The sequence below is a fragment of the Gobius niger genome (assembly GCF_951799975.1).
Source record: "Gobius niger genome assembly, chromosome: 21".
Classification (NCBI taxonomy): Eukaryota; Metazoa; Chordata; class Actinopteri; order Gobiiformes; family Gobiidae; genus Gobius; species Gobius niger.
Genome location: NC_136872.1, coordinates 22,084,967 through 22,112,156, shown reverse-complemented (window position 1 = coordinate 22,112,156; position 27,190 = coordinate 22,084,967). Strand labels below are relative to the sequence as shown.

The following is a 27,190-nucleotide window of genomic DNA, read 5'->3' as shown; positions in this document are numbered from 1 at the left end:
TAACTAAAGCTTTGACCTATTTCTCAACAGAAATGTGTTTAGTGGCATTAAGATGGAAGTGTAAAAGTGTGAAAATGCAGCTGTTTTCCCCCGACAATGCACTGCTCACTGCACTATTCATTACACTGACAGGACTGCACTGCTCTGTTTGTAACTGTCACTGATATCGAACCCAAAACAAGACAGTCAGACACAAATGCATGCCAGCAGTTTTTATTTAAGCTTTAAAGGTCAGAGCTTCCACCCCGGCAGGAGAGACCTCTGCTGGGGGCGGGAGGCAAGTGCATCTGTGGCAGGTCGTCCCCTCGGCTCAGACTCGGCTGGAGGAGTCTTTAAGCAGACTTCTTTGCTGGAACCAGACAAACACACAGGGATTTAGAAATGAATCAGGATTTTGTCATCACTTTTCTGTGACATTTCGTCGACTAAAACCAGACTAACTACACGCGTGATACTGAATCAGGACTCACGCATGTGCTTGACGAGAACACCGCGAACTGCCGTCTTCACTGCCGCCTTCACCTCGGCGCGAATATCGTCTCTCTCTGAAAAGATACAAATCGTCTGAACCGTTGCTTTACACCAGCGGTGAGTGGATGTCGGTGAGTCCACTTACCGTTCGGTGCTGGACCTGGGGGCGGGGAAACAGTGGTTAGTCAAAATGATTTTTAAAAGGTGATCTATGTGTGTGACATTAGCTTAAGAACTCACCAGGCTCAGCAGCGGCCTCTACAGATGAAAACAACAGAAGAAGAATGAGTTAGACTGAATGATGTTAAAGCAGAATAATGTAACTCATGCCCCTAGAGGCCAAAAGCGCCACTGCAGGTGTCGTAGCATGTTGGGACAGAGGGATATTGTTCATCCAATAAGACAATGGAGGTGCTAGCCCGCAGTTAGCTTAGCCCGTTAGCCTGTTAGCTTCTTCTTCGGGATTCCATTAGTGTGTATTGCGCCTCCGACCTGGTGCAGGGAAGTTGCAATTATGGTTTTCTGGCCCGAGACACCAGGGGGCGATGAAAGACCCTCCAATCATCCCATTAACACTTGTATTACCCCCAGAGGGACTACGGAAAGGATTTATTAAGGTAAAAAAGTTACTTAGTTCTGCTTTAACTGTGTGTTCTCAAAATGGTCGCTCCTACAGACTTCAGATTTTCCAGCCTTGGACTTGGATATTTTGAAGGTTTTTTTCAGAGGGATTTTGAAATATCTAATTCCCAACAGATTTACTGAGTTTTGAATTTCAAAAAACAAGGCAAAATATCACGCAAGATATGAAAAATCCCCCCTGAAATAAAAGAAAGAAACAATCATAAATTTAAACCTGGCTCGATCCATTGCTCAGATTTTGTCGCCAAAAATATGGAACATTTTGGACGCCTTTTTCCCTTTTCACCTGCAGCGTCTCGCCTTCATCCAATTCAGGTTCATTTCAACCCTTTTTAGTCCCAGTTTAGTCCTGATTTGCTCTTGTTTTAGGTCTTGGTAGTTGATCTTATGACTATCCGTTGCTTTCTCCTTGTCATGACGTAAATAAAGCGGTGTCTTGTGAGTGTTTGTGTTCCTCACCGGGGGCTGGAGCGGCGTCGACGGCTGAGGACGGACACAGCTTTTAGAATCACGTCACATTTCTGATACGTTCTAGAATCTGGTTTCAGACACTCACCGATGACGGCGAAGGTCACCAGGGCGAAGAGCACGGCCAGAGTCATGGGCTTCATGGTCACTGCAGACAAAGGAGCTTCGATCACGAGTCCAGGAGAAGCACAGAAGAGCAGAGCTGTGGGTCGGTCGTCTTACCTGAGGTGGTCTGGATTCTTCTCGGAGTCAGAAGTTCTTCAGAGTTGTGGTGTTAAAGCGTGTTCAGTGCAGCTCTTTTTATACAGACGTGTCAGTGCAGGAGTGAAGGGTCAACGCCCTGGTTAAATGCCACGACTTAATGACCCGAGTAAACAGACTGTGGAGAAACAATGAACTCTTTCACTGTGGGGTTTGAAATCCTCTGAGGTCAAAGGTCAGATGTGTTTGTTATAAGTGAGTGCCTAATGTCACGATCAACGATTAAACACCACAAGAACTAAACATGAAGCCTGGGTTTAAATGGGTTTGAAGTGAGAGTTCTGATCTGGTTCTCAGTGGTTTTCACTCATTAAGACTCCGGGTCACTCTGGAAACAGAATCATGTAAAGGAAGAAATAACATGAGTCTGATCTATGACAATAAAGCACTTACTTCCTCACAGAAATGTACTTGAATTGAATTGAATTTCATAAAACAAGCAGGTGTTTTGTGATTCTGAGGCTTTTCTGCAGCAGAACAGAGAGAACGAGTGTGAGTCACGTTTATTAGAGAGGATTCAATCTAAGCTTTAAGTTTTTCTGACTCAAACTCCATAAAAAGTCTCTTGTAGATTTGCGTGTTATGGAATCGCTCACGTGCAGTTACACATTAGGTGTATTTGCACATTATTTATACATGTATTAGTTTGTCATTTTCCCCAATTTATGAAACTCGTCTGCCCTTTAAATGACGGCCAAACCATACATACATGCAACTACTCTTTATTAAACCTTTATTAAACCTTCACTGTGATGTGGAGTTCAGGGTTCAGTGAGTCGGTCTCAGGGGTTCGTGGAGGTCAAGACACTCGACTCATATTATTCGTGAAGGGTTTAGTGAATGTGTATAAGAAAATGTTGGGTTCAGAATCTCTAACAAGGTTAAAGCAGAACTAAGTAACGTGTTTACCTTAATAAATCCTTCCCGTAGTCCCTGTGGGGGTAATACAAGTGTTAATGGGATGATTGGGGAGCCTTTCATCGCCTCCTTGTGTCTCTGGCCAGAAAACCATGTTTGCAACTTGTCTGCCACCGGTCCCGAGCCACCAATACACACTAATAGAATCACGAAGAAGAAGCTAACATGCTAACGGGCAAAGCTAACTGCGGGCTAGCGCCACTTTAAACAGTATTTACAACCAAGTTTGAGTGAAAAAAAACATTTCCATTGTACTGTATATTTGGATGCACAATATCCCGCTCTCCCTTCGCCTTTCCTGTCAGCGCAGTATTTACTCTCCAAGACAATTAATAAGTTAGAAAATCGTAACTTGCTACAACACCTGCAGTTGCGCTTATGGCCTCTAGGGGGAAGAGTTACTTAGTACTGCTTTAAGAACCACTGGTTGTTTAGGGACGATAAACAATAATATCGTTCATCGCGATTAAAAATGCGGCAATTAATCGATCGGCACATTTTTTGATTATGGTGATTATTGTGCAAGAAGATAATCGCTAAATCCATCAGACGACCGGTGCCGGTAACTTTTAGTTCCTCATCCAAATCCATTCTTTGATTACCCACGTATCGAGCTGCTCATGAGCTGCATGTTTTGTATTGACGACAACAGTACAAAATGTTACACAGTGCAGCCTTTAAATACTTACTTTATGTCTCACTCAATGTGACTTTTACAGCCGACAGTGAAGAGGAATATTTCATAATCGCCCAATCCTCATCTGCAGTTTCAATGATTTTTTAAACCAAAGGCAAATATCGTGATGATATCGTTAATCGTTATTATTTTGGCCAAGATAATCGAGAGCCCAAATTTCATTATCGTCCCCTCCCTACAGGTGTAAACACTTTCTTTGTCATCTAAAGTGTTACCAGGGGATCTTGCTTGAAATATGAAGTTAAACTGTTTATGACGACTTTCTTAACTCCTTGGCAAAGAAAAAAAAACCTGAATTAAAGACAAAATGTACTGGGATGTAAACGTCGTCATCTCGATAAAGTCTTTCCGTCATCGTCACATTGATGATTAAATAATATTCTCTGCTTTCGTCACGATACAGATGGACTTACAGGGAGGAGTAAACATGATTATTCTGATGTCGATGCTGGATCCACAGTGTGAAAGTCTGAGCGATAATGACTTGAGCAAACAGACAGTGGAGCAGGATGTGGCTGTTTTCTGCTGAAAGAGCTCATGTTCAGAAATGTCACGATGACGGAGCAGCAAAAGCAACAAACCAAAGATCAATAAACTCGCCGATGTTCGGACTTAACTCTGGAACAGGAAGTGATTAAGACCTGGTCCTTCCTAATATATAAAGGCATAATACACGGCCACCAGGGGGAGATGTTCACCAATAGTGACCGTTAAGAGAGAGTTGATAATCTGGCTCTTCATTTTCATTATGTTCACGATTAATCGATAAAGAAAATAATAATTGTATTTTTATCTTCAATCTTTTTCCCACATGAAGCTGAAGTGGTGCCGCTTGTGGACGTGTTGATGGAGTAAACTTAAAGTGAACATTTGTAAGAGACTCTAAGTGCTAATTCATTTGAAATATACAATGTACAAAACACTCTACAGACCGTCACTTTAAAGCCGCACCGTGTAACATTTTCACCCAATAAACAGAAAAATAATACAAGCATTTATTTTAGCTCAGTTATTTATATCGCTGAAAAATGTCTGGAAATTTGACAACATGTGAGCGGCTCCATCTCTCCTCAGACTAACTTTACTGGGAGGGGGCGTGTCCAGCTCGTCTCCATGGAGATGTCGAGTAAAGGCAGCCACATGTGAGATTATTTTATACAATATTTAAGATATATTTAAGAGTTCTTAGAAAAGGCACCCAGATCTCTCACTACGCCCTGTCACCGTCAGGACGCAGGTTCAAGTCCCGCCCACTGGGGACAAAGAGGGCGACCTCCACTTTCCTCACACCTCCATCTTTCTGTTAAACAAATGAATGCACCTCCTTTTTTAAATGTATTTATTTTTGCACTTGTTTTTATTGGGCCTGTGCTGTCACTTCCTCTGCAAGTGAAGTTCCTCACAGATAAACACAGTATTGGTGTCAGAGGCAAATTTCCCTACAGGACAATAAAGTCTAACCTCAACCTTAAGCCTAAATATGAACAGACAAAACACGTATTTAATGTTTCAATAGAAAGAAAGTTTATTTAACCACAGAAAAACATCCAGTCCTTGCCGGAGCTTCAGTTTTTGTTGTCCAGGTCCAGAGAGGGATTCCTCTGCGGACAGGCCCACCTGAAACAGAGGACACCATGTGACCATCGATGAACAGATACAGATTATTCAAAGACAGAGTAATAAGAAGGGAATAGCATTGCAGTGGATCATGTATTTTACCTTTGTTTTCATGTTATTACAAAGACTTCACACACCACGTTTCCTGCTAATATTTTTGGTCAGGGTTTGTGACGAACCATATTAACAAACATGGTGCGAGTCCTATAAACTAACATGCAGCGACTTATAATCTGTGAACCCTCAAAACTCCCTCTGAAGAAGCTTCAGGATGTGTTTCCTGCTAATAGTTTAACCACATTAGCATGTAGCTGCGTTTTCTGTTTGTAAAACCAAATGACTTTTATGTACAATGCTTTTCACATCTGATCAAAAGGGCAAAGTGCAAATAAATGTACACATGATAAATATTTTGCCCAAACATGGATCGATCAGCAGCGCTTTAGTTTACAGGACATTAGCAGCATGACAGTAAGATCTCAGTGCAGGCTCTCAGTCGTACAGGAGTCGTCCATCTGCAATGAAGGTTCTTGAGTCGTCGTCTGTACTGTGTAGTTGAAGTGTAGAACGTTTCACCTCTGATCCAAAAGGCTTCGTCAGCGACACTAAAGCCTCAGCTCAGCTCGCAGACTAGATACAGACCACAGGAAGTCGTTCAGCTTGGCTAAGTCCCGCCCCTCTCGTAAGCCACTCTCCCCTGTAGGTCAACACCTTTGCAGCTATAAGCCTTAATCTGAACGACCCTTCACTCAGCTGATCGCTGCTCGGGCCGTTCAGACTGAAACCCAGGTGAAACCCAAGACTCGTAGCTACACAGATGTTTACCTCCAGGTGAGAGCAGACAGTAAGAGAGGCGGGGCTTAGCCAGGCTGAGCTCCTCCCTCTGGTCTGTATCTAGTCTGCGAGCTGAGCTGAGGCTTTAGTGTCGCTGACGAAGCCTTTTGGATCAGAGGTGAAACGTTCTACACTTCAACTACACAGTACAGAAGACGACTCAAAAACCTTCGCTGAAGACGGACGACTCCTGTACGACTGAGAGCCTACACGGACGTCTCATCGTCACAGCTGTTAATGTGCTGTAAACTAAAGCCCTGCTTAGCGACACATGTTTGGGCATCTGGACATTTATTTGTACTTTTTTATAAAAAGAAAAATATGTAAAAATAAAAAGCTTAAAGGTTCGATCCATATTTGACTTTGCAGGATTCACACGACGTGTCTGCTTCCAGAGCCTTTAAGACGTCCTCAAAGTCGCTCTGCAGGTCCGCCTTGCTCTCTTTGAGACACGTTATTATGTCTCGCTGGGCTGAGATGGTTGAGAGATGAGCTTTCTCTCTTTCAGAGGAATAATTAATCTTCTGTTGGACACAACGCTCCTGCTCTAAGCTGGAATCTCTATCTCGAAGTGCGGCCTTGTCTGATTCCAGAGCCTTTAAGACGTCCTCAAAGTCGCTCTGCAGGTCCTCCTTGCTCTCTTTGAGACACGTTATTATGTCTCGCTGAGCTGAGATGGTTGAGAGATGAGCTTTCTCTCTTTCAGAATAATCGTTCGTCTTCTGTAGGACACGACGCTCCTGCTCTAAGCTGGAAACTTTGTCTCGAAGTGCGGCCTTGTCCGATTCCAGCTTCATAACCTTCTCAGCATAATCCTGAATTATTACTTCTTGAGCGACTATTTTCTCGTCCTGCTCAAACTGGATAGTCGTGACCTCATCGTCAAACGCCGCCATGCTGTCCTTCAGGTCCTCATACGCCGTCTGCAGTTCGAGGATCCTCTCCTGATCACACTTGGCACGAGCCTCCATCGCGGCTTGTAGTGATTCAAGACTTGCAATTTCTTCAGCGTGATCCTGAATTATTGTTTCTTGAGCGGCGAGTTTCTCGTCCTGCTCTGCCTGAACGTTCATCATTTCCTGCTCAAAGGTTTCCATGTTCACCTGAAGGTCGTCAAATGCTATTTTCAACTGTAAAATCTTTGCAGAATCCTTCTCCTGTTCGGCCTTGGCTTTAACCTCACTCTTCCTCATCTGGAAGTCAAGTTCATTCTTCATCTCCTCCAGATGTAAGATCTCCGCCCGAGCTTCTGTGAGTTGTTTCTGGATCTTGTCATTTTCCATTTTCAACCTGTCGGCGTCTCCCTCGGCCGTCTGTCTGTCCTCCAGAGCCGTTAAGACATACTCAAAGTCTCTCTGCAGGTCCTCCATGCTCTCTGTGAGACGGGTTATTGTGTCTCGCTGAGCTTTCTCTCTTTCAGAAGAATGATTAATCTTCTGTAGGACACAACGCTCCTGCTCTAAGCTGGAATCTCTATCTCGAAGTGCTCCCTTGTCTGATTCCAGAGCTTTTAAGACGTCCTCAAAGTCGCTCTGCAGGTCCGCCTTGCTCTCTGTGAGACACGTTATTATGTCTCGCTGGGCTGAGATGGTTGAGAGATGGGCTTTCTCTCTTTCAGAATAATCGTTCATCTTCTGTTGGACACGACGCTCCTGCTCTAAGCTGGAAACTTTGTCTCGAAGTGCGGCCTTGTCTGATTCCAGCTTCATAACCTCCTCAACATAATCCTGAATTGTTATTTCTTGAGCGACTATTTTCTCGTCCTGCTCAAACTGAATAGTCGTGACCTCATCGTCAAACGCCGCCATGCTGTCCTTCAGGTCCTCATACGCCGTCTGCAGTTCGAGGATCCTCTCCTGATCACACTTGGCACGAGCCTCCATCGCGGCTTGTAGTGATTCAAGACTTGTAATTTCTTCCGCGTAATCCTGAATTATTGTTTCCTGAGCGGCGAGTTTCTGCTCTGACTGAACCTCATTCTGCCTCATCTGGAAGTCAAGGTCATTCTTCATCTCCTCAACAATCTGCTTTTGTTGAGACAGATTCTGTTCAGCCTCAGAGATTTTCTGAACTTCACAAAGATGAAGTTCTCGCTTCAGAAAACGTACTTCTGTGTCCAGAGCAGCGTTGGCCACGGTGAGTTCTTGATTTGTTGATTGTAGCTCGGAGATTTCTGCGTCTTTGGTCTCTTTCTGGAGACGCAGTTTGGCTTCCAGGTCTGAGATGGTTTCCTTGTGCATCTCAAGTTCGTCGAGGTTGACGTGGTCGTTCCTGCAGCGTTCCTGTGTGGCCAGGAGCTCTGCTTTGAGACGAGCGATCTCTGTCTCATAACGACACTGTTTATCTTCTGTTTCTTCACTCAAAACGTTCAAAGTCTTCTTCTGATCGCCAACAACCATGTGGACATCGACCAACGCTCCCACGAGGGCTCCGCTCTCCCCTCGGAGGGTCTGAACCTCCTTCTTCAGAGTCTTGCCCGGCTGGAGACTCTTGAGACATTTTGCAATCCTGCGTTTGGCCTTTCCGGCGTAATTCTTAATTTGCTGGGCAAATATGGGGGGAGGCTTTGCATTTCCTTCCCCAAAGGCCCTGTTCCCGCACTCCTCCATGGAGGGGAACCGCTCTGAAAAGTCCCAGAACTCCAAATCTGCCTCAAAGGATGAGCCAGAGGCTTGGATCTGAGACATTTCCAGATCTGTGTTTTGCAACAGTGAAACTGTGCTGTGATTCTCCATTTTCTGAGAAAATGAGAGAATTTACAAGGTTTTCGTGAAGAAATACCTGAGGTTTTGATAAATACTGTGTCTGCTGAACGAGATGTGTGCGAACGTGTGTCAGGTGAGCTCGAATGTGGAGGTCAGAGTGTTTGCTAATGCAAGAGGTCCCGTTTATGATGACGTCACCGCTGTCGTTATGGCGATATTTCTATCTGATATAATTCAGATCCGAGAATGAGACGATGTCGTGTTCTCAGATGGGAGGGGCTTATCGTTGCCATAGCAATAAGGAATTCAGTGGTGAAAAGTCATGTGACTGTGTCCCACCCACAGATACAGATGGAAATGCCCATATATGGTCATGTTCGAAGCAGCCAGAGGGAAAAAAAAGAAGAGAAAAAAACTCCCATTTCTCCACCAAGACTTTAACAAAATAAATGTTTCTACTAAATAAAGATACAGAGACATGGACAGAAGCAAAGTGGTTCAACAGCCCATAAACTCTTAAAAAATGGACAATGCTAACCAGGAAGCTACATTAGCTTCATGCTACATATGCTAACGCCAGCAACGAGTGCTGTTCTTTACTTCTTGTTATGAAAAAACATCCACATGGACCCAGTTTTGACTTGACTTTATTGGTGTGAGATTAATTTGACTGAAACCCACCCATATGTTCATAATGCATCTTTGTCAGAATGTACTAATATTTACAGCAAAGTATGAGTGTTGTTCAGAGGAAGAATGGAATATAATGACTCACAGAAGCACAAAAATAATTCTTTATAGCCATGCATTTCATTTATATATAAGACAACTTCAAATGTGAAACTAATATATGATATAGACTCATTACATGAAGTGACATATGTCGAGCCTTTGTTATAATGTTGATGATTTTGGCTTCCAGACCTTTTTCAAAATATTCTAGTTTTATATGTAACCTCTTACCACCCGCCTAAACCAAGTGCATTCTGTCCTCTTTGGCCATTATATAGGTCTGTGTAACACCTCATTTGAAAGCTAAGACCCACATAACTGATCATTTTCCTCCTGTTGTTGCTGTGTTGTGTCACCTTTTTTATGTTTATGTTTTTTTTTATTCAATTTGTCACATTTTTGTTGAATTTTTGTCACTTTTTGTTGATTTTTTGTATTTTTTTTGTTGAATTTTCGTTGAATTTTTGTCACATTTTTGTCACATTTTTGAATTTTTGTAATTTTTTTGTTGAATTTTTGTCACATTTTTGTTGAATTTTTGTCACATTTTTGTCACATTTTTGTCACTTTTTGGTTGAATTTGCTTCACATTTTTGTCACATTTTTGTCACATTTTTGTCACTTTTTGGTTGAATTTGCTTCACATTTTAGTCACATTTTAGACACATTTTTGTCACTTTTTGTTTGAATTTTTGTCACTTTTTGTCACATTTTTGTTGAATTTTTGTCGCTTTTTGTTGAATTTTTGTTGAATTTTTGTCACATTTTTGTTGAATTTTTGTCACTTTTTGTTGATTTTTTGTAATTTTTTTGTTGAATTTTGTTGAATTTTTGTCATTTTTTTGGTTGAATTTTTGTCACTTTTTTGTTGAATTTTTGTCACTTTTTGTTGATTTTTTGTAATTTTTTTGTTGAATTTTCGTTGAATTTTTGTCACATTTTTGAATTTTTGTAATTTTTTTGTTGAATTTTTGTCACATTTTTGTTGAATTTTTGTCACATTTTTGTCACATTTTTGTCACATTTTTGTCACATTTTTGTCACATTTTTGTCACATTTTTGTCACTTTTTGGTTGAATTTTTGTCACTTTTTGTCACATTTTTGTCACATTTTTGTCACATTTTTGTCACTTTTTGGTTGAATTTTTGTCACTTTTTGTTTGAATTTTTGTCACTTTTTTGTTGCGTTTACATCCTTGTATGGCGCATTGAGTTGCCTTGTGTACGAAATGCACAGTATAAATAAAGTTGCCTTGCCTTGTTTTCTTTTCATATTTTGCAGCCGTTGTGTTGCTTTTTTCCGAAGAAGCTTTTTGATTAGGGTAAAGCCAAACTGGATAAAATGGGCTCCGTTCAGGTGGGAGTTAAGAGGTTAAAATGTTTTACAAGCTGAGCCATAATAATGAAAAGTAAAACAAAGGCCATATCTCACTTTGTATGTAATGAGTCTCATATTAGTTTCACAGTTTAAGTTGAATTAAAGTGAATGCAGTTTTTAACAATATTCTAATTTCCGAGTTTCACCTGTATTTCCCTTTTTGCAGTTTTGGGGTTAGTTTAGTTTAAAAAAAATAAATCAAAAAGCATCTCTCATTGTGCACAATCGCACACGGCTAAATCACTCCCTTCTTTTTCAGGGTGTGTCACACAAAGGCCACAAAAAAGCCATATTAAAAATTCAGTGGGGAAAGTTTGTCCTTTATATAAACATGAAAACACTTCAGGGCAACAGTCCATGGCTGTACTTTTTATTAGCGTTAAAAATCATGTCTGGTTACATCGATAATATCCACAAAGGCTATTGGTTTTATCACTGAGTCATTGAAGAGCAGATCTTTATACTTTTGTCTATAAATACTAGAGTTGAAATGGTTCGACACGGAAAGTCTGGCGAATCTGGTGAAACATTTAACACTGTTTAAAAACACAGGGATTTACACAGAAATCATACATGCTTTTCAAAAGGTACCATAGAAAAGTTGTGCTTCCACTTTCACCCACTAGAGGGCAGTAGCAGGTTTACAGTACCAGCTCTCAACAACCATTGTACATTTGTTTTACTCTCAAACATGCAATTAGACGATATTCTGAGAGAGATTAATTGTGTTTCTAGAATGATTGTATATAAAAGTGCAGTATATTCCACAAAAAGCTAATGTTTCGAAGTAGCCCAAACACTTTTATAGCTGAAGTACAAAAAGAATCCACAGTTGATGTAACAAATCCAGTAGAAAAGGGTGAAGACTGAGTCAAAACTAAACTACTCCTTGGTTATAAAAATGAGAAATGTGTGTGATCATGGAATCCTCGCTAAATCCGAGAGTTGGCTCCAAAAATGAGCTTCAGTTCAGAAAAGGCCGAGCTTTTATCATCAAGAAAAGTGTCACAATACTGGTCGAAATCAAAGTTTGAATCCTGAAGATAAATCTGTTGAAATGTGGGACCTAAAGTGTTGAATGAGTTTCTTGTCTTTATTTTAAGAAGGCACCGTTTCCCGTCGAAGCCTTTGCAGAACAGAAAAGACATGAAATCCTTATGTAGGTAAAAAAAATAATGTTCCAGTGGAAAGTTAAAATAACAGAGACCAAAATTGTAACGTTTAGAGAATTCTCATTGTTAAGCAGGGCTGGGCACCATTAAACTCAAAAGCAGGCACTGAAAACAATCTTTGGATGCTGTTGGGCATTAAAAGGAAGTGGTTGTTTCAGCTCAAATACATTTTTTCCCCCCCATTTATGCCCAATTTTATTTATTTTTCTCCCCATCCTTTCAAAAAGATTTTCCATAATGTTTATTCCATTTTCCCTATTACCTTATCCTTATTATCTTACTAACATAATTCCTATTTTCACCTCATTTCTACCCAATTTAATCCCAATTCCGAGCTAAAGGCTAGTGTTAAAGAGACCAGATGCAAGTTGGTCATTTTATGCTCTCTACTGCCACCTCAGGTCTCATGCGTAACTGCACCTTGCATTAAGCCCGCCTACTGTGACCTACTGTGTGTTTAATACCAATTCTCTCCCGTTCATTCTCAATGGGAAATATGGATGCAGTACACCGTTTGGCCACCAGCGTCAAATTGGGGGCGCTGTTTCACTCCTTTCGCAAAGATAAGGAAAGCCACAGTTAACATTTGTTTTAATGTAATGTCTACCAAAAAAGAAGATAAAGTGACTATTGCTATATATAGATGCAGTTATATGTGTTTCACGCTCGACATCGCCGTGTTTGGCCCGCAAACCACAGGGACGTTTTCATTTAGGCCCTCGGAGACAAAAGGTTTGGGCGTCCCTGATGTAGGGGGATGAAAATACTTAAGTGTTAACATTTTTAAACTCTGTATAGTCCCTTTAAACAATGACAACAGAACATGCCAACAACAAATCAGCCTGTTTAACCACTAACAGGCTCATTCTTTTTTTGTGTTTGCCGTTAGCTTCAAGACAAAAACCTGCAGTCTTTTCCGGAAATCACGTGGGGGCACCGTGCACATGGCCCACAGTTCCGTTTTCTGTTTCTATGACAAATATTTTAGTAAAAGGCAGGGGCGGACTGGGACTGAAAAACGGCCCTGGACTCTGGCCCAAATTAGAGTAAATTAAAGTGATAGTCTGTAAGTTTGCAGAGTGAGGAGAGATAGAGTGAAGTTTGAAAGTAAATTCCTCCCTTCTTGGACCAGAAAGCCCTTCTTAGTTTGAAAAATGAAGCTCCTCCCCCTCCCTCCTGATTGGACCTGACAGGCTGGTTCACAGGAAAAGCTCGTCTCATTGGTCAACGCGGGAGGATACTAAACTCTGATTAGCTGCTGAGATTCAAGAAGAAGGGACTTTACACAAAGTAATTTGCATATCATTACTTACTTTACTACTTTACTACTACAACATTTAGACTTCCAGACTATCACTTTAAGGAGAAAATTGAGGGGCCAGATGGGGGGCCCTAGAGCCAGTGGCCCTTCTGTGCTCTTCCAGAATGGACATATGGCCAGTCCGCCCCTGGTAAAAGTATCGGAAACCAAGTATAGTTAAAGTACTGGTATTGGAAAAAAGTAGCGGTACCCAGCCCTGTCGCCAAGTCAGTAAAAGTTATGTAATTTTCCAATAAAAGGTGCCATTAAAAAAGAAAGTGTAATTGATTGTAGTGTGGTTCAACAGAGAAATATTTCAGTTTTGTCCTGTCATGTCATCTCAACATAAAAATAAAAAAAAGAATTTTGGTCCGAAACTTACCATTCTCCAGTGAAAGTATTACATTAGCATAAAAATCTTAAATTTAGTGTGATAAAAATTGCAGCGTCTCACGGTTTCTTACTCTAGTTACCGTTACCTCTCGTGGCTTGTGTCGAGTTGATGGAAAAAAATAAAGTTTTGGTCCAAAAGATGAAAAAAAAAAAAAAAACATTCAACAAAATGAGCAGGAAATCAAAATGGACGCCTCTGTCTCTGTGCAGTGTTATACAAAGTAGTGCAGAAAAAAGTCTTAAAGTGTCTTTAAAAATGGATCATGGGATCATGTAAGGAGGGAAATGTAGTTTTTAGGGACAATTCCTCGTCTCCCGCCCACAATTCCCACAATCCACTGCTCGTCCACGGGCTCCACTTGGGTCAAAACGTCCCCGACCTAGAACGCAGGCATTAAGGGGTTAAGTTAAGGCCGTTTTGATTTAATTTATCATTATTTTATCATCATGGACGTTAAAATACTCGTCACCTTTAGCGTGAGCTCATCCTCGTTCTCAGCCGTGAAGTCGAACAGGGCCTTGGCTTTGGCGTCCGGACTCTGCGCTGTGATTGGCCGAGCTGCGCACAAAACAGGAAGTTTGTGGTTTACGTTCCATCATTTACTAAAACTGAGCAATGGATCGCGTTGAAAGTAAGGACTAACCCCCTAACTTAACCACCGACTAATCTAAAAGCTTGTTGAAAAAAGTGTCAAATGGAACAAAGGAGTGCCAAAAATAAAACAATAACACAATTAAAAAAGCAACAAAAACACAACTATCAAGCCACAAAAAAGAATCAAAAGATCTACAAAAAAAGTGACGAAAACATGACAAAAACGGCCCAAAAAAGATCCAAAAAAGAGATGAAAACACGGGGGGAAAAAACGCTTAAAAAATCCGACAACGCAACAAAAGTCACGATCAGTTTTGTGGGTCTTAGCTTTCAAATGTTGAGGCGTTACTCTTGCCTATAGGCTGCGAGCTCCAGTCCAGATGCTTTACCCCCGGCTCACATTAACTCCCGTCTTGATCCAGTCCAGGTTTTTAAACTACCACTCACAGTGAGTCCGGCTGACACTGTGGCTCCGCCGGCTCGGGACGCTATTAAAAGTTTATCTGCAAACTGACTGCCTCAGCCCAGCTCTTCTGTCATGTGGTTTGCCTGGCCTTGTTGTGACAAGTTTAGTAGGTTAACTAGTTACCAGACGAAAGCAAGCTGCTGTAGTAAGAATACACAGACTAGTTTATGCCGTCTGGTGTCCCGCTGGGCGTTTCATCAATGCCTAGAAGACCGGCTTCCTCCTCCTTCCCCTCTAGGCTCTTCTCGCACCTAAGACAATCGACCAAAAGGTCTGCTCCTTCCACCAACCTCCTAGTGCATTAGCATCCCAGTCTGTGGGGATCTGCCAACATGGCATCACTGTATCCTGCTGTGCTTTTCTTTCATGTGTGGTCTACATAACTTTCCATGGACTGGTTCTGTGCGTAAACTCTCCGCATGCGTAATAAACCTCACATCTTGACTAGACAACATCTCTTCAGCGTTTCCTTAAAGGGGGGTATTATGCAAAATCAACTTTTTCAAGCTTTACATCATGTTATTATGTCATTCCCTCATTAAAAACATGCCTGAAGTGTTGCCTTGGCACATTCACGTATTTTTGAGTAATCTGTAAAAACTCTGATGGCGGCCATTTTAGGGATAGGTTGGCCTGAGTCCTCCTAGGAACGCCCCCACCTCCTGGAGACGCCTCCGAGCTTTCGTCACCAGCCGAGTAACCAACCACTGCCCCTCAGCAGAACCCCCTCCCCACTGATGCCACAGACAGCGTGTGGAGGGGGCGTGTCTGAAAGGCTCAGAGGTTCTTAAAGAGACAGAGGCCTATTTCAAGACATTCAATACAGCCATTTTGAGAGAGCAATTTTATACAAGGCAGTTATTCTAATTTACTGCATTTACAGTAACAGAAGGTTTGGTCATCATTGTAGTGTGATATAGACTGGTGCTATGTGACTGAAAAAAGCATAATACCCCCTCCTTAAGATTGAGTAAGGAAACACCCTACAAGCTTGAAGAGCACCTGTTTTGTAAGTGTATCTGCTATCTTCTAGCATTTACCATCCAACCACACCTTTTCCTCTAGGCTGTGCCAGATACAGGAAGTAGTGAGCAGACAAGTTTTATTTTGAAATACACCGGATCTTCTTTCCTCAAGAGACCTGACTCCCTGTTTCGTGTTTTTCCGTTAGCTTGATCCGCGGGGCTTCGACCTCCGGCAAAAATAGACTTCTTCCAGATTCTTCCCGTTGCCGCCGGACGGCCTCGGTAACGGGACCCGGACTTCGCGGATTTTAATGACTTTGTAAGATCGTGGAGACTGTACCAGACCTTAAAAAGATTTAATGTGGGCTGGCCGGGTTAAGAGACTATGTGTAAAACAAACTTGCCCCACGGACAGATTTCTTGACAGCCTTAAATCCAGGACAAACATATTTCTAGATTCCTTTAAGCTGCTGTTGCTGTAACTTTCCTTTTCCGGGTTCGTACCTGCACAGGTTTGGGCGAAAGCGGCGGGAAACAGCCCCTCCCTTTGCTCCACTCTTCCTCTCCTCCACTCGGCGTCCACGTGCTCTAATACTCTGATGAGCGCCCCCTTCTGGAAGCACAGGTCGCCCGCGGCCTGACCGGGGAAGTCGAACACGGCCACTGCCCACTCCTCCTCCTCCTCCGTCTGGGACAAACACAATGAGGAATCACTCATGGGACGGAGGACACCTGTTTTTTTGGTTATAAGAAATAAAAATCATACCACAGGATCTTGGTCTTTTGAAGAAGAGCTTGTTTCTGTGTGGAAAAAAGACACGGTTTGAGAGAAAAGAACAAATTGCGAACGACTAAAACAACCGAAACAGATTTACCGGTCTTGTCCGAGCCGCCCGTCTCCGTGGCTGTGGTTTTGCCCGGTTCTCCATCGGGTGGCGCTGTGGGCAGGGGCTCCAGCGTCTGGGTGAAGTTCAGGGGGAAGAGCCCCGTTCGTCCGTGCAGCTTGCCCCGCCCCCAGTCTCCGTCTCCACCAATCAGCTCCAGGAGAGAGATGACATCGCCGCGAGAGAAGGCGAGCTCGTCGTCCAGCGCCGCCTTGAAGTCGCACAGCGCCACGCACCTCGGACCACTGCGGGAAGACGAGGCACAGGCGATAAAGAGAGGGTTATTTAAGACTATTTAGCAGAATATACTGTCAGAACTTTAATATGAAATGTTAAAATGACTCACCTCACTGTAGCGGGCTCTGGCTCTGGCTCTTTCTTCAGCTCAATGGACTCCACTGGAAGAATGATCTGGAAAATCCATCACAGCGATGTTAAAATACGGTCTTTAAAGCTACAAATCCAGGTGTTTGTGTCTTACCGGAGTCTCAGTGAGTTCCTCTAGCGCCGTCTTAGTCTGGTGCTGATCCTGGTCCAGATTCGGGCCCAGGTTTAAGTCCAAATCCAGCAGAGACAGAAGAGCGACCGGGACAGGGCCGGAGCCGTCGTCTGATTGGCTGTTGTGCTCCGAGGGGGCGGGACTCGGGTCATCCAGGACGATGAGCACTTCCTGTTTCTAGAACGCAAACAAGAAAATAATGAACAATGTGGAGCTGCTTGGTTTAGTCCTGGTTAAGATCCTCAGTGAGACCTGGACTATTTGAGCCACGTCTCACCTCGCAGCTGTTGTAAAGCGGGTGTCCCGGTTTGGGTCGAGGGGGCAGCGGCGGCCCCTTCTTCAGCGCCCTCTGACCTGGGCTGTGATTGGTCGGTACAGACGCCTCGCTCAGCAGCGACGGGGACGACGGGCTTTTGTTCAAAGATGGCGGAGGGTTCGAGGTGACGCTGGGGGGAGGCGGGCGCCCGGGGAAGGATTTGATTGGTGGAGGACGGAGGGGGAGGAGCTTCACACCTGTCGGCCTGGAAACAATGATCAAATATTATACAGCTTTCTCGATAACGATGATGAAGCGATATTTTTGCAAACTGTCAGAAATGTCCTTCAAACATCGATTTAAATCACTTCGTCACTCAAAAATAATTGTCCAGAACAGAACAGACACTGTCCACATTTTTTGGTATATTTTTTCCCAAATTATCACAATTTTTCCCCACTTTTTCCTTCCAGATTTTATCCCAGTTTTATCCCAATTTTTCCTCAAACTTTACCCTAATTATCCCAATTCCTTCGAAAAAGTTTACCTATTTTCCCCCAATTTTTTCCCCAGTTTTATCCAATTATTTTCCCCACATTTTCCCTATTCTTTCCAAAATGTTCCCTATTTTTCTCCCAATTTTTTCCACTTTTTAAAAAAAATTTTTTTCTAATTTCCCCACATTTTCATCTCACATTTTCCCAAATATTCCCCAGCTTTATCACAATTTTCCCCTCAAAATGTTCCCCCTTAATTTTTTAATATATTTTTCCCCATTTTCCCATATTTTTATCGCAATTTTTCCCCAAATTTGACCTATTCTTTCCAAAATGTTCCCTATTTTTCTCCCAATGTTTTCCACTTTCCTTTTTAATATTCTTTCCCCAATTTCCCAAATTTTTATCTCAATTTTCCCCCAACTTCTCCAAAATTCAAAAAAAAAAATCCCTATTTTATCCAAATTTTCCCAATTCTTTCCAAAATTTCCCCTATTTTTCTCCCAATTTTTTTCAATTTTTTAAAAATATTTTTTCTCATTTTCCCACATTTTCATCTCCCTTTTTCCCAAATAATCCCAAGTTTTATCACAATTTTCTTCTCAAAATGTTCCCATTTCTTTCCAAAATTTCCCCTATTTTTCTCCCATTCTTAATTTTTTTATATATTTTTCCCCATTTTCCCATATTTTTATCGCAATTTTTCCCCAAATTTGACCTATTCTTTCCAAAATGTTCCCTATTTTTCTCCCAATGTTTTCCACTTTCCTTTTTAATATTATTTTCCCATTTTCCCAAATTTTTATCTAAATTTTCCCCCAACTTCTCCAAAATTAAAAAAAAAAATTCCCTATTTTATCCCAATTTTTCCTAAAAATGTTCCCCCCAAATTTCCCAATTCCAAAATTTCCCCCATTTCCCCCCCATTTTTTTTCTTAATTTTTTTGTATTTTTAGAGCGTGTAAGATTGGCGAGAAACTCTTCTCCTGCTAAAGTTTGCCGTCACTTCTTACCGCGGGGGGAGAGTCGGGTCCGGGCCGCTCTGGACCGAGGTGGACTTCCTCAGAGCCGGAGCGGGGCCGGGTCTGGGGGGTCCAGAGGGTCGACAGGGAACCGGGCTGGATTCTGGAGCGGGAGCGGCGTTTGAGACCAGGTTTGGAGCTGACGAGAGGAAAACACAAACAATCTCTAACACTGCCATCCTCAAGTTAAAGCCTCACCACCAGCAGGAACCCGGTGACCCAGTTGCATCCTGGGAATTTAGCGAATGAAAAAACACAGTGACTGAAGCGGCTCGTATATCTCTGACTCCCAACACTGAGGTCTTTATCTGTGAACACAATAAACGCCTTCTCCGGAGCAGCGCCTCGCTCGTATCGTATAATATGACTCTGTGCGCCGCGGCTAAACGTTTGGAGAGAGTCTCTGCGAGTGTTTCTGATGGAAATAAGATGCTTTATGGTTTTAAATAAAGCTTTGTTCAGGCTCTGCGAGTGTTTCTGATGGAAATAAGATGTTTTATGGTTTTAAATAAAGTTTTGTTCAGGCTCTGCGAGTGTTTCTGATGGAAATAAGATGTTTTATGGTTTTAAATAAAGCTTTGTTCAGGTTCTGCGAGTGCTTCTGATGGAAATAAGATGCTTTATGGTTTTAAATAAAGCTTTGTTCAGGTTCTGCGAGTGTTTCTGATGGAAATAAGATGTTTTATGGTTTTAAATAAAGCTTTGTTCAGGTTCTGCGAGTGTTTCTGATGGAAATAAGATGCTTTATGGTTTTAAATAAAGCTTTGTTCAGGCTCTGCGAGTGTTTCTGATGGAAATAAGATGCTTTATGGTTTTAAATAAAGCTTTGTTCAGGCTCTCACCGCTGGATCGTCGAGTCACTGTGGTGGGTTTGGACGGGACGCCTGGACGAGGGGCACCAGCCTTCACTGAAAAACAAAATCCATGGGTTACATTTTGTAGGCCTGTCACGATGACAAATTTGAAGTTCGATATATTGAGGATGGAAAGTATTGCGATAAACGATATTATTCACTCTAACGATACTTGATACTGTCGACTCACAGGCATAAAAATGACAGTAAACCTTTGTGTATCATCACATCCTAAAATACCACACAAGCTGCAATAAAAATAAGTTTTACAAAAGAAAAAAACAGGGGGAAATGCTAATAAATGTATAGACCAGTGTTGTTTTCGTCAACGAAGACGATAACGATATCTGTTCATTGACGCTAACGACGATAACGTAGCGATGACGAGCTAAAATGAGCTCTTTTGGGACTAGAACATGACGAGACGTTTACGAGTTTATGTCAATGAGACGAGACGAGACAAAAATGGGAGAACGCCCGGGCAGCGGTGCCTCTTTCTCTCTCTCTCCCCGTGGCGTGCGGTCACTGCTCGCGTACATCCTCCTCGGAGCGTCTGACGTCCAGGTCACAGGGACTTTATTGTTTCTCAGGACAGTTTTCAATACCGTGGCGTATGAACACAGAAAGCACGTTGAGGTAGGCTACGTATGTGCAGACAGCGCTGTTGGTAAAAAAAATAATCTCGAAGCGATGATCAGAGGACGAGGAGAGCGGGCGCTTTTGGGAAAAGTACGGTTCACAGTCGGCCGACCACTTCTGCCAGTGCCTATCATGGTGTCATCTATCTGTTTTTTTTGTGTGACTAAAACGTGACTAAAACGTGACTAAAACGATCACATTTTGAAATGACTAAAATGTGACTAAACCTAAAAGCATTTTCGTCCAAAAGACTAAGACCAAGACTAAGACTAAAAGGGCTGCCAAAAACAACACTGGTATAGACGATAAAGATCAAGCCCAAAAATGTATCGTTTATCTGTTATTTATTGAACAATAAGTCGATATAGTCATTATCGTGACAGTCCTACATCTGAGAACTTTATTTACATATGAAAAAAAAGCTTGGTTTTATTTATTGAATGTGAAAATGAAGCCATGGAAGTGACCGGTCGCTTCAGATAATTCACAGAGAAGACGGTAAACGTTTTTAAACAGAGCGAAACCCACTGTGATCATGACGTCAGTGACATTTGCTTCTGTAACTTTTTCGCTGGTTAGTTCATTATGTCATTACAGCTTCAGCTTTTAGTCTGTCACTTTTATATTGTGATTAAATGAAAATCATGTAGCCTACGATTAAGTTTAGTAGCTTATGAGCAAATGATACATGGTTCATTCAGTAGCTAAGCTACTAGCTGCTAATGCTAATGCGAGTTTAAGACCCAGAAAATCATTAATTAGGCCTAACTCTGAGCACGTTTAAAGCAGTACTAAGTAACTTTTTTACCTTAATAAATCCTTTCCGTAGTCCCTCTGGGGGTAATACAAGTGGGGTAATAATGATTGGAGGGTCTTTCATCTCCCCCGGTGTCTCTGGCCATCGCAACTTCCCTGCACGGACCCGGAGGCGCAATACACACTAATGGAATCATGAAGAAGAAGCTAACAGGCTAACGGGCAAAGCTAACTGCGGGCTAGCGCCACTTAAACAGTATTTACAGCCAAGTTTGAGTGAAAACAATGATCTCTATTGTGTAATTGGATGAACAATATCCCTCTGTCTTTTCTGTCAGCGTAGTATTTACTCTCACGGACATTTAATAAGTAAAAAAACATAACATGCTACGACACCTGTAGTTGCACTTATGGCCTCTAGGGGCATGAGTTACTTATTACTGCTTTAATAAGTCTGAATATTTACTGCTTATAGACGTCACAGTGAGAATAATACACGGCAGATAGTAGCAGATAGTAGGTATTGATTAACTCGCTCATTTCATTTCCGTGTCCGTAATCAAGAACGGCCATTTTCCTGTGTTTCTGACACTGGTATAGAATATTAATTAAAAGGGGGCGTGGCTCAGCAAAAGTTCCCGGTGTAAGACAATGATAAATGTCTCTTGCATTAATTACCATTTTTGCTTGAACTCTCGTCTCCGTTCGCCGCCTCCGTCCTGGCTCTGGTCCTCAGGTCTGCCGCGGGCCTCGGGGGCAGCGTCGGCGTCGTTTGCCCCATGATCACGCCTCGTTCCTGGGCTTGTCTTGGCGGCGCGGTCCTGGGTGCGATGGAGGGTCTGGGGGGCAGTTTGGGCTGAGCGGGAGGAGTGGAACCAGACGACCTCGCTACAGGAACAGGCGTAGCGTTAGCATCTTCCACGTTTAACACTGGTTTGGAGGCTATCACCGGCTTTTCCGGAGATTCCCTTTGCTCCGCCTCCTCTATACTATGTCCGCCATCTTCCCGTAATCCCTTGCAGTCCTTTGCGTTTAACACACTCGCCGAACATGGTGCATTTTTCGGTTTCGGCGCGACCGTAGGAGGTTTGTTCTGCGGTAATCTGGGGCGTGGCTTCGGTTCGGGCCGTGGCTTTGACGACGCACAAGCCTCCGCGGTCGCCTCTTCTATATTCCCATCATGCATCTGTTCGAACGCCTGGATCCGAGCCCTGAGCGTGGCCATGTCTTCGTCTTCTTCCTGGTTCGGCTCGTCCTCGCTCTCTGATTGGCTGGCGCTGCGTTGCTCCGGGAAACCCCAGTCGTCGGAGCTGAACGCTTCCAGAAGTTCCTGTAAGTATTTCCCGCCGATCACGTCCGGATTAGAGACCTGAAAACAGAGAAGTGAAAGTAAAGGTTTAATAATAATTCATAAAAACAAAGTGGAAGACTTGGAAGACATCGAAATTCTCTCTCAAATCCTATTATTAACCCCTAACTCCCACCTGAACCGAGCACATTTTCTCCAGTTTGGCTTTACCCCAGTCCAAAAGCTTCTGGAAAACAGCTGTGAAAATAGCAACAGAACTGAGACGAAAACAATGTTGGAAAGTGACGAAAAAGTGGCAAAAATGTCACACAAGAAAATGACGGAAAAATGACAAAAATGTGACAAAATGTGACAAAAATATGACAAAAATCTGATTAAAAATTTTTAAAAAAATGTCAAAAAATGTATAAAAAATGGAAGAAAAAAATGACGAAAAAATGACAAAAATGTGACAAAAAATTACAAAAATATGACAAAAATTGGATAAAAAATGGACAAAAAAATGACGAAAAAATGATGCAAAATTGAAGAACAAAATGACGAAAATGTGACATAAAAATGACAAAAAAATGAGTAAAAATTTAAGAAAAAATGATGAAAAAATGACAAAAATGTGACGAAAAATGACAAAAAAGTTACAAAAATGAGTTGAATACCCAACAAAAAAAATAATGGAAAAAAAATCTGTTGACGTGAGGAAAAAGATCCTTTCGGTTCAGGCGGGAGTTAAGAGGTTAACCTTTTAACCCCACCTGAACCGAGCACATTTACTCCAGTTGTGCTTCACTCAAAATAAACAAGTAGCAACCTCCCTCTCTCTCAGTACAGCTGCTTTTTCTGTGAACTGCAGTTGTAGTTTCTGTGTCCACATTGTTTTACTGGATGCTTTTGTGCATTTTTGCCGTGCTTTTTTGGGGATCGGTGGATTCTTTTACAGCAGAGAATCCATTATGGTCCTGAAGAAGCAGCTTTTAAAAAGTAAACAAACAGCTAGCATAGGAGCTAATGACGTTTGAGACCTACAAATTTTTTTTTCTGAAACACTGAAGAGTCAACAAGAGCCTCCACACCTGCAGCACAGTGGAGACGTCACAAGAGGTGCAGTAGGAAACAAGGAAAGGGACATAGGAGGAGGTATCCGGGCAAGACTCACAGCTAAGCCACACATGCCTTCTATTATTCTGGCTAAAGGAGTTCATGGAGAATGACGGTTAAAGTCAATAAAACGTACCTGGTCGTTAGCTTTAGCCCTCGCCGCGAGCGTCCGCAGCCCGTCGTCTCGCAGCTTGACGAGCGTCTGGACTCTCACCTCGTCTCTGATTGGCTGGAGGTTGACCCGTGAGCGTGGGCGTGGCCTGGGGCGCTGCTGGACGGCGTGTGGTCGCTCGGGTTGAGCCGCAGAAGAGGTGGACGGCGTCGGGAGGAGGTGATCGGACGACGGGGTTTGGGTGGAGATGGAAGCAGCGAAGTCAGAGTCTGAGAACGGCGGCGGCGGCTCAGCCTGGTCCGTGATGGAGGGTTTGGACGCGGGGAAGGGCAGAGACGGGCGCGGCGGCCTCGACTGTCTGCAGACTGGAAGAGACACACGGGCATTTAAGTTTTGTACCATGTTTTAATGCAAGACAACATACAAATGAAGTTACAGGGTTTGTACAGGAACCAGGAAATCAAACCTCTTACCCCCGGCCTTAACCGAGCACATTTTCTCCAGTTTAGCTTTACCCAAATCTAAAAGCTTCTTGGACTGGAGTTAACAGACTACAGGCCAGTGTAACGACTCATTTGAAAGCCATCCATCCATTGTCTTCTGCTTTATCCGGGGCCGGGTCGCGGGGGCAGCGTCTCAGCAGAGATGCCCAGACATCCCGATCCTCACACACCTCCTCCAGCTGTTCTGACCCCGAGGCGACACCAGGCCAGCTCGGAGACATAGTCCCACCACCGTGTCCTGGGTCTTCCACGAGGCCTTGTCCCAATAGGACATGCCTGGAGCACTTCCCAGGGGAGGCGACCAGGAGGTATACGGAACAGATGCCCGAGCCACCTCAGCTGGCTCCTTTCGACATGAAGGAGCAGCGACTCTACTCCGAGCTCCTCCCGGGTAACTGAGCTCCTCACCCGATCTCGGAGGGTGCGCCCAGCCACCCTGCGAAGGAAACTCATTTCGGCCGCTTGTATTCGCGATCTTGTCCTTTCGGTCATGACCCAAATCTCATGACCATAGGTGAGGGTGGGAACGTAGATCGATCGGTAAATCGAGAGCTTTGCCTCCCGACTCAGCTCCCTCTTCACCACGACAGACCGATACAGCGACCGCATCACTGCTGACGCCGCACCGATCCGTCTATCGATCTCACGCTCCATCCGTCCCTCACTCGTGAACAAGACCCCGAGATACTTGAACTCCTCCACTTGAGGCAAGGACTCCCCACCGACAGCTGAAGGTCCTGGTTCGTTGAAGCCATCAGAACAACATCGTCCGCAAACAGCAGAGATGAGATCCTGAGGCTCCCAAACAGGACGCCCTCCGCCCCTGGCTGCGCCTAGAAATTCTGTCCATAAAGGTAATGAACAGAACCGGTGACAAAGGGCAGCCCTGGGTGAGACCAACACGCACCGAGAACAGGTCTGACTTACTGCCGGCAATGCGAACCAAGCTCCTGCTGCGGTCATACAGGGAACGGACAGCCCTTCAGATAGAACGGGCTTCAGAACTGGCCTGGGTGACCCCAAACTTTTGACAGTAGTGTAGAGTAAAAGCTTTTCGATGGCCTTCACCTTGCGTCTGCCCCGGCGTCTCCTGCGTTGCCCCGGTGTCGGTCTGTGTCGCGATGGTCGTCGTGGAAACCGAGAACGTGTGGGCCGGAGTTAAAGATGGCGGAAAAGCTGAAGCGGCCGGAACGATGACCTGCTCCTGGTGCTTCTCTCGGATCACCTCCTCGTACGACGGAGGCGGCTGCAGAGAGAGAGAGAGAGAAATGAACTAAAGAGAAATGAACCCGTACACCTAAAAGTGGTTCATGCTGTATCCGTAGATCGTTGTGTATTTAAATATCGCGTACCTGTAGTTCCTGTACAGAGGGGACGAGTGTGGGCCCCCAGATCTGAGCCGAGGGCGGAGGAGGAGGGGGGAAACCGGCTCCAGGAAACCAGGAGGAGAGCGGCTCCGCGGAGAGGATCGTGATCTCAGGACGCCTGCGAGGATTTAATCAAGTTTAGATCTCAGTTTAATCTTGATTCAGTGTTTGCTTCGATCTCCAGAGCGACCAAAGCGGATTGACTGAGGAGGGTCTAAAACTCGGATTGTAAAGTCCAACCAGTCGCCTTTTTGCAGGTATTAGCCGATAATCTCAAAACATCTTTATCACAGTTATACACTTTGTTGGTGAGAAAATGCAATCTCTATCTAAAGGAAAAGCTGAAACAATACATCCAGTTTCCCCCTCTGATTAGTTGCTCCCCTTTGCTGAGCTGCTGTTTCATCAAAGAGAAAAAAGGTAACACGTGTAGGTAAATGACTATAATTTTATTGATTTCAAATGTAATTAAAGCCGCGCGCGGCGATAAAGGCCCTCGCCCCTGGCGCACTCCCCGCTCGCTCTCGTCTCTTGCGACCACCCGCTCGCTCTCGTCCCTTGCGACCACTCTTCATCACACTAGGTCCTTGCGAGCCCCATGATTGAACTCGCTCATTTTGACGCGAAAATCCCTATTAAGTTGCATTATTCTGCTTTATATGTGAAAATCCCTATCAAGTTGCATTACAGTGCATTATATGCGAAAGTCTCTTTAAGTTGCATTACAGTGCATTATATGCGAAAGTCTCTTTAAATTGCATTACTGTGCATTATATGCGAAAGTCTCTTTAAGTTGCATTACAGTGCATTTATTGCGAAAGTCTCTTTAAGTTGCATTACAGTGCATTACATGCGAAAGTCTCTTTAAGTTGCATTACTGTGCATTATATGCGAAAGTCTCTTTAAATTGCATTACTGTGCATTATATGCGAAAGTCTCTTTAAGTTGCATTACTGTGCATTATATGCGAAAGTCTCTTTAAATTGCATTACTGTGCATTATATGCGAAAGTCTCTTTAATTGCATTATAGTGCTATTGTGAAAATCCCTATGTAGTGGCATAATTGTGTTCCCTATTTTGTTGCAGAAACTGTAAAAACTGTTGAAATTGCAGAAACTCTTAAAACTGTATGAACTGTTAAAATCACAGACAGACTTCACTGTATCATAATTCTATTAAAATGCCGGCAAGAAAAGAGAAAGCATTAGAAAAGTGTCACAGCCATATTTGAACCAGCAACCTCCTACACCAAAGACAAGCACACTATCACTGAGCTGTAGCTCCATAGTAGATTGATACTGATGTGCGCTACTTTTGTCTATGTTATCGAGCAGAAGTTAGTTCCCAGCATCCCACTGGAGGAGAGAGGTAGCTTCAAGTCATGCCCCCCATACATTTCCCCGATTGTTTTCGACATTTTCCCTAGTGTTGCCTCAATTGTTTTCCTACGATCCGCCCATTTCTAGCTCTTTAGTGACGCATATGAAAGCGTTTTTCATGAGAGTGGGACCGTAGGTGCGGTTAAAAAAAAAAAAAGAGCAAAGGTCAAAATTGACCCAGCAATCTCATGGTTGGAAATCCAATGCACAAGCAATAACGCTACACGGGCACAGCAAATCTTATGAAACGTGCTGTACTCATGTGACAATGTGTGCAGTGGCCCATGTAAAAGGTGAAAGCAATAGAAAAGTGTCAAGGCTGTGTTTGGACTAGCAACCTCCTTCACTTGAAACATGGGCCTGATGACTGCTTGGGTTTGCTAAATTCACAGGCTGAAATTTG

General features: G+C 43.3%; 1 protein-coding gene across 1 annotated transcript in view; it reads right to left on the bottom strand.

The window, feature by feature from the left end:
• Positions 1-13,740: 13,740 nt before the first annotated feature.
• The window catches only part of LOC306980561 (uncharacterized protein), a 33,277-nt gene continuing 19,827 nt past the window's right edge, over positions 13,741-27,190 (bottom strand). Inside the window, exons 5-16 of the mRNA XM_079579995.1 lie at positions 25,393-25,525; positions 25,109-25,286; positions 23,562-23,902; positions 21,700-22,390; positions 18,764-18,911; positions 17,275-17,518; positions 16,980-17,174; positions 16,845-16,909; positions 16,482-16,743; positions 16,119-16,290; positions 14,059-14,147; positions 13,741-13,968 (exon numbers count right to left, since the gene is read on the bottom strand). Of these exons, the coding sequence (XP_079436121.1) occupies positions 13,858-13,968; positions 14,059-14,147; positions 16,119-16,290; positions 16,482-16,743; positions 16,845-16,909; positions 16,980-17,174; positions 17,275-17,518; positions 18,764-18,911; positions 21,700-22,390; positions 23,562-23,902; positions 25,109-25,286; positions 25,393-25,525 (2,629 nt within the window). The 3' untranslated portion in view covers positions 13,741-13,857. The remainder of the gene's footprint in view (positions 13,969-14,058; positions 14,148-16,118; positions 16,291-16,481; positions 16,744-16,844; positions 16,910-16,979; positions 17,175-17,274; positions 17,519-18,763; positions 18,912-21,699; positions 22,391-23,561; positions 23,903-25,108; positions 25,287-25,392; positions 25,526-27,190) is intronic.